Here is a 7,767-nt window from a genome sequence, read left to right on the forward strand (position 1 = left end):
ACAATAATACTACACAACAGAGCGTAAAATTAGATTAACAGTTGCTGTGTTCTTTGGCTTCAGTTTCTGGGTTTGGCCCTTCGTCAGGGCTCGAACCTAAACTCTTCACCAAACAATTAGTAATTGATTAATCAAGCTTGTAATATGCATATCAGTCTATAATGACGTTTATTATGTGGTATATTCCCAGAATGCGGTTATAAAAAGGAGTAAACACGAATTTTATGAAAATAGCCAGCACAAAACACAGTGACCTGGAGCTGATGGGGCCCTGATTAGTGCACCTGGCGCTGCTACACCAAACCGCCTCTGCCATCGCAAAATTTGGTGAGAAGCACAGGGTAGTATTAGCAGATTATGAGTACTAGCGCCTCCTGCTCTGTTTATCCCCCCAACCCGCCCCCCAGGGCGGGTGTGCACTGTCGACACTGCTACTGTCTCTTTAAATTTACCCAGGAGCCCCTTAAGGAGCCCCAGGGGCCCCTACTCTGGCTCCCCACCCTGAAGACAAGCAAGGACCTTAAAATACATGAGTGTAGGCCTGTGCTGAGGCGCCTGCACACCGCTCGGTTCGCCGGAGGAATACATGATTGTGTGATTATAGGAAAAGTTAAGTTGGCTCCCGTGCGGGGCGCGTTGGGGGGACACCGCAGAGCCGGGCTCCTCAGCGATGGGTTCGTTATAGAGCGGCTGCCCGATGCGTGTCGAACCGTGCCGAGCGCCCCGAACATGGTACTGCTGGAACATGTTCCTGCTGGAACATGCTGTTTGAGTGTGACATGTCCCGCTTCAGCGCTACGATACAGTGACGGAAGGAGGAACAGCAGCCACTATTAACCACAGCAGCCAGGCCAGTGATGGACGCACAAGGCACGGGGGAACGCCAGCCCGCGGAGCTCCGGTGTGCCGAGCAGGCTGAGCTGCTCTCATTAATAATAAGCGGAGAGGAGGAAGCGACGCAAGAGGAGAGTGAGTTAAGAGGTACAGAAAAAACGTGATTATTGTTGATGCTTCGCACCGCACAGTGGATCTGCGTGGCTGTCAGAGGCACGGCCATTGTCAGGCAGCCAGTTAATCCGTGTCAGGGACAATGCCATGAGCAGCATGGCCCCTCTGTCTCTGTGGCTCCTATAAACAAAGGCTCAACAGCACGCAGGCAGGCGGGCTGACACACACGGCCGCCCCCTGGTGGACAGCGACGGCAAAGCCTGCCTCTCACATTCAATAAACAAGATTATGGGCTACTGGATAAAATGCATATTAATCATTAACAACAATTTGATAAAGAGGTGTGAAAAGGCTAGGTACCGAGGTGGGTATATTGACCACCACCAATATATACCAATACACCAAACAAACACAAATGCTCTTCTGAATTAACTCACCCATATATGCATTTCTGTACTGCTGTTTCTACCACTCCCATATATCAGCATTTGGGGTACACGCTCTTATCCATGCATCTGCTTCAGTGCTGACCTCATTAAGTAGATCGGGCGTCAGAAAGATAGTTCCTTAGTTGCTGTTACAAAATAAAAACTCCATACATTTTAAAAATGTTGGTGTATGGAAAGTTATTCTAAGAAGTACTGTTCATTTACAGCCGCTGGTTAGCTCACATCTAGGATAATGATTCCAATAGATCTAAACAGGTTTGCAGGTTTTTAGACTGAAAAAGAAAAATATAGCAATAAGTCCAAATATTGAAAATGGTGAGAAAAGAGAAAAAAAAGGACTGGCCATGCCTAATGAGATATTTTCTTGTTTTTAGTTGTCCTAAACATATCTGAAGAGACAAAATATTATGTCTGTGTTCTGTTTTTTCCTGTAATCAGAGGATGGTCCTATTAATGGCCATGGTGAGGAGGACACTGGCACGATCACACCTGTCAGATCTCCAGGCACCAGCTACTGGAGCATTACAGAGGGCCCTGACCACCCCCTGCTTCTGTCCCCAGCCCCCGGGCCCTCGGAACGGAAGCCCAAGGTTCAGAGGGCCTCTCGTCCGGGCCTCAGCCGAATCCCAGGCCGTGACCACCGCCGCTACTACCACGAGTACTGGCGCAGTGAGTACCTGATGGACTTTGACCCTCAGCGGCACGGTATGATCTGCATGGTGTGTGGCAGCTCGTTGGCCACCCTGAAGCTCAGCACCATTAAGAGGCACATCAGGCAGAAGCATCCAGACTCCCTGTTATGGAGCTCCGCTGACAAGGAGGTGATACGCTCCGGTTGGGAGAGCCACTTGAGCCTGGGAGGAGGTCATAGGTCATACTGCTCTGCTGCTGGCCCTTCACCTCAGGGAGAAGAGGACCAGCTAGACTCAGGCCAACACACTATTGGTGGGTTGGATTCTACTTAGACTTGCCTGGCTAGGAGTTTTCTAGCTCTCACACTTGGTGACAGTATGAGTTTGTGTTTTAGCATGGTGTGGGTGGGGGAGAAGATGAGGTAATGATTCACTGTGCAGGGGAAGGGAGAGGGAAGGACTGGATCAGAATGCAACTACTTCAAATTTACTCTCTGTAAAATACATAGCACTTTCAGATATTTGCCATGTAAGGCAAGGAAAGCAAATAATATAATATTTCCAATGTGTTTTCTGTTATTAATTTTGGTTAAACAACCATTGGTGCTGAGATACACATTCATCAGTCAGTTTTCTAAGTATTGGTAGGTGCATTTTTAATTTTGGACAGAGCCAGACTAGTTGTTTACCCCTGCTTTCAGTCATTATGCTAAGCTAGGCTAGCTCGGTATTAAGCAGAGAGACATATCCATCTTGCTACAGGTTACTCGGGTAATCAGAGAACATGTTACTTGCACGCATTATATACATATATGTTTTTACTCTTATTATGTTTATAGATGCCCCAGGTCAGTGATCAGATTTCTCTCCTCCTGTAACCTGTGAGTAAAATCTAGAAATACCAAACTTGAGTCCCCCCGGATGGTAGTACCCAAAAACGGTATTTATATTGTCCCTTTTATATTTTCTAAATACTAGCTGTCCCTTCTTTCTTGACTCTCAGCGCAATCGCTGGACACTGAGACACCCCAGGAGCAGCCAGAGCAACCCCTCAGGGTGTCTCCCCACTCAGAGGAGGGTGAAGCCCCCCATCTCCAGGAGGAGGAGCAGGACCTCCCTGGACCGTCAGCTCGAACCCTGGAGCGCTACCTGAATGATTCGCTGCATGCCTGGTTCCGCCAGGAGTTTCTGATGGAATATGAAGCAGAGGCTGGTCGGCTGCTGTGCATGGTGTGTGGGGGAGAACTGCCCTCACTTCATTTGGACCACATTAAGAGCCACGTGCTGGACATCCACCCCAACTCCTTGGTCTACAGCTCCGAGGAGAAACACTGCATCCTGCAGGCCTGGGCTCAGGCTCATGGTGAGAAGACACGGCATAGCACTATACACACTCACCAACATGATGCATGGCTGTCATTAGGAAAACAAAATTCAATTTTATCCGAAATTGTGCATCAAACACTTATTGTTAAAGTAGACAAATAGAAAGTAATCTTATATATAAATATAGTAATATTATAATCTATTATGTATTTTTCTGCACGATAACAGAAGAGTCAGAAAACAAATCAGAGTCCAACACCAAAGAAGGCAGGGTGGACATCTTTCCTCAGGACGTGGAGGCCGTTCAGATCAACACTGATTTGTACCCAGAAGATGATGGCACTTTAACTCAGGACACTTGTCTTATTGGCATGGATGGGGGCATTGGACCCCCACAACAGGGGCCACAGCCCCTCCGCCAGCCCAGGAAGAGGCGGCTGCGTGGGGGGGACCCATGGCGCCTCCGCCTCGATTACCTGGTGGCCTATGGGCCTCAGGGCCAGGGCATGTTCTGCATGGTGTGTTCTCAGGTCCTGTATGAAACCAAGGTCAGCAGCTTCCGGCGCCACATCCAGGAATGTCACCCGGAGACCACAACCCTGAGCCGACAAGAAAGGGAAGCCATGGCTGCTGCCTGGACCAAAGATTATTCTAGTGAAGGCATGCAAATTCAAGATGGTGAGATGAATTTAGTCACTTTTATTGCCCTAATGTAAAACTGTAAATTCTTCAGTAAGTGACCTTGTATGTTCTTTCCTTACAGGCTTTTAATATGAAATATTTGTAGGAACACAATTACATTGACAGTAGCTTAACAGCAAGGTAAAACCAGTAAAGTAGAAGTGAGTGGAATAGATAACATTATGAAAGTAAAGTACTTTAGTTTAACTACAATGGCACGTTCCCTCTCATCTGTTTGTTTTAGCAGAAATCAGCCCTAGTGAAGCTACTTCAGGAGAGATAAATGTGGAAGTCTCCCCTGATGTCAGAACACCAAGTAAAATTATGAAGAAGGAGGAGGGTGTGAGCGGAGGGAAGGGTAAAGTGCGGGACAGCAGTGCTACGCCTTCTCGTCATGGCCATTACCCTGGGAAGGATCAGAGGAGGAACTACCAGGTGCGCTGGCGGATGGAGTACCTGATGGACTATGACTGCAGGAGACACGGGCTGATCTGCATGGTGTGCGGAGCCACTCTGGCCACACTGAAGGTCAGCACCATCAAGAGACACATCCAGCAGGTCCACCCCCACTCTCTGGACTACAACCCGGAAGAGAAGCAGCAGGCCTTGCTGAGTTATAACCAGACTGCCCGGCACTTCATCCACTCTGATGACTGCTTCTCCTCCCAGGATCATGTACACACTGAGCTGGATCCCAGTTTGGCACAGTTTGGCACTTAGAAAGGGCTTCCATCTGTTGTTCCTCCCATGGCCCCTGCTCAGAAACAGCCCTCCACTTTAAGGTATTTATCAAACATGGTCCTACTCTCCTATTGAGAGAGATGCTCACCTTACTACATTGGACCTTCCAGATTTCTCTAATCTCTACAATCAATTGCTGACTAAACTTTTTACAAAGGCCAGTGCCATAATGGGAGGGTAAGACCCAAGGAGATAAACACTGGAATTCCAGTACTCCATTGGGAATTCCAATGGAGTACTGGTGTATGTAAGGTAGCAGGTAACAACCACAAAGCCACAATGGAAATGACACAACCAAAATTAGCATAACCTAAAAAATGACAGTCAAGCCTCATTTGAAACTAAAGCCTTATTTGCACAGGACCAGTATTACCTGAGGATGTCATGGGATTTAGAAAACTACTCACATCTGTGCATGAACATTTACTTGGATGCATAAACTCAGCATTTCCTTTTACCAAGCAGCTGGCGGTACCATTAAAACATAACTCAAAACATTCTTGACCCTGTAGCTGATGCAGCTTGATATTTTCCACTAACAAGAAAACAGTATAGTTTGCTGGCTAAGATCAGTAGTGCATGCTGAAACAGTGGTCAGTAATGTCGCTTTACAGATTAGATGCTCAGTTGAATGGGCTTTAGATTACAGATGCCATTGCAGTTATTATAAGTCTCAGGAGGTCCTCTGGTAAAGGTCCGCTAGTCATTTGTATTCACTTAAAATGATTTCTTTCATTAGACTTTCAGAAAAAGAAAAAAGTTAATAAATTACTTTGCTACCACACAAAAAAATTTGATTAACACCATTCCAGAAATTCCAGAAATCCCACTTCCACCTTGGGACTGTGAACACTAGCATGTTCCTGGCCATTGGGCATGTCAACTAGCAACGTGGTAGTGACAGTAGCTGACCAACTAGCTTCTCAAGAGGACACTTTATGCTTCTACAACACACAAGTGAATTTTGCTGAGCCACTTTCTGGTATAACTGGGGAGTAATACTGAAACTAGGGCTCTAGAAGCTACAACTCCATCCACCCTTTTATTCCTCACACACCTAATGAGTGCCTGGACATTGGAATTTAATGAACTATTTGTGGTTATATTTCCTGTCTACCTGTGTTTCAGGTCCAGGAAGAATGGACCTGGGGCTTGTTTCTGGTTGGGGTCAGAGTCTCATGCTCTCAGGAAGTTAGAAACATAGTCTTTGCCGGCGAAGCCAGGCTGAATTATTTTTATGATGATGTGTCTGAAGACAACACAGCACTTTGTCCCCAAAAATGTACTTAACCCCAGCTTTCCTTCTGTACAGCCAACAGAATGAGACTGTGTTCCATGTTTTTGCTGAAGACAATGAATGCCAGCGTGCAGTCACTGAGTTCAGATTACTTTAGTGTATTTAATTCCTTGTTTACAGTGGAGAGAAAGGACGTCCTCTCTCATCCATTATAATGAGATATGTTATCTCTGTCAATCTGCATTGTTGCTACGCCGACCTGCTTCTTCTCCATCCTCCACAGCTCATCTTAGCTAAAAGCTGCACACAAAAAAGAAGAACTAGAATTATTTTCCCTTTGTACAAGCACTTTTATGCACCCTAGTTTATACAAAAATGTGTTTGTAATTTTGTCCACTTTTCTACTTCATTCACAACAATCTTATTCCTTAAAAGCTGGAAATGGCCCTTTTGACCTTTGCATTCACTTTGTAATGTTTGCTCCAGCTTTGGTACTGCTTGAGTTTTTCCTTCACTCTTTATGCAACAAAAGAAGAAAAACTTACTGTTGTCTGCAAAGAAACATCTGCCATGAAATGTCACTTTGTCACATGGAAAATGTAACTCAGGGATTCTACATCAACAACTATTTCACCATTTAACTTTTAGGAACATCCGAGCTGGTACCATTTGATCCTGGATATATGTGTCTGCTTTAGGTTGTACAGGTGACACCACACACATGAATATGAGGCCACTGTTAGCAGAAATCAAACTGAGATTTGGAGAATAAAGTCAGAATGGGAGCATATTCTGAGATAAAGTATAAAGTAACTTTCTCTTAAAGTCAAATTTACTATGAAATATTTGTTGAACTAATTTAACCTACCCATTCTTCTCACAACATATGATACTTTTAAGTATAGAGTATGGCTTTATTCTTAAAACACAATGGTATGTTTTTACTAAAATTTGTCAATATTCAAAATTATTACTTTTTATAATATATTTCTTAATATTATAAACATTTCTCCCTTTTTCCTAACACTGGCCCCATTACTCTGTGCATAAATGTGACTGACATAAATTCTACATTTTTGATGAATGATAATGTTCAGAATTGGCTACTTGATACACAACTACTGTAGCAATGAAGGAAAACAGACACAGTGTCACTGGTCCACTTTGGCTCAGAGCAGGTCCCCACATCACTCTGAGCAATTCTGACATAGCACTTAATTATTCAAAATGAAGTATTTCACAGTGAAATGAGATATGAGACATATGCTTGTGTGTGTGTGTATATGTGTGTTTATACTGTTTATACCGTGTATGTGAAAGATCAGCTTTTCATCTTTCTTCACTGTCACATGCACTCACCTTTCATCTGTACATGGCCAACATGTGACATATGCATTCTCTTCTCAGTCGTCTTTGAATAAATGCTCAACACCATGAGGCTGTCTGCTTTCTGACACACTTTTATGATGCTATTCAAAGTATGTGGGCACCTTGGTCCACACACTGTTGCGTATCGGTGTCTAGATGAAAACATGCAAATTACGCCCTGTGATAGACTGGTAATCTGTCCAGGGCGTGCCCTGCCTCTCAGCCAGTGTCAGGGATTGACTCCAGCCCACTGAAGCCCTGGATGTTCCAGAGCAAGTGGTAGATAGTAGATGGATGGGTATGCAAATTATTTATAAATTATACCATTTTAAACTAATTATTTCTGACCATCAGACTGACATCATGATGTGAATTTGTTATTTAA

The 7,767-nt window shown here is 44.6% G+C and overlaps 1 protein-coding gene across 5 annotated transcripts; it reads left to right on the top strand.

Annotated features, from left to right (window-relative positions):
- The first annotated feature begins 493 nt into the window (after positions 1 to 493).
- zfta (zinc finger translocation associated) lies at positions 494 to 7,431 on the top strand. 5 transcript variants are annotated; one of them, XM_026299373.1, is made up of 6 exons: positions 494 to 981; positions 1,836 to 2,342; positions 2,869 to 2,877; positions 3,033 to 3,392; positions 3,584 to 4,033; positions 4,281 to 7,431. In XM_026299373.1, exons 1-6 carry the CDS (start codon positions 858 to 860, stop codon positions 4,754 to 4,756), a joined length of 1,926 nt encoding a protein of 641 aa, XP_026155158.1. In that variant the 5' UTR covers positions 494 to 857; the 3' UTR covers positions 4,757 to 7,431. The 5 variants fall into 5 exon arrangements, with proteins under 5 accessions (XP_026155158.1, XP_026155159.1, XP_026155162.1 ...); XM_026299374.1 differs by having other exon boundaries at positions 4,284 to 7,431; XM_026299377.1 differs by having other exon boundaries at positions 494 to 969.
- Positions 7,432 to 7,767: the final 336 nt, after the last annotated feature.

Source organism: Mastacembelus armatus, chromosome 18 (assembly GCF_900324485.2).
Source record: "Mastacembelus armatus chromosome 18, fMasArm1.2, whole genome shotgun sequence".
Taxonomy (NCBI): Eukaryota; Metazoa; Chordata; class Actinopteri; order Synbranchiformes; family Mastacembelidae; genus Mastacembelus; species Mastacembelus armatus.

Coding starts and splice junctions, on each gene's coding strand:
- zfta (XM_026299373.1), top strand. CDS start 858: ATGGACGCACAAGGCACGGGGGAACGCCAGCCCGCGGAGCTCCGGTGT. Junction 982..1,835: donor AGAGGAGAGTGAGTTAAGAG/GTACAGAAAAAA, acceptor TCCTGTAATCAG/AGGATGGTCCTATTAATGGC. Junction 3,393..3,583: donor GGCCTGGGCTCAGGCTCATG/GTGAGAAGACAC, acceptor GCACGATAACAG/AAGAGTCAGAAAACAAATCA.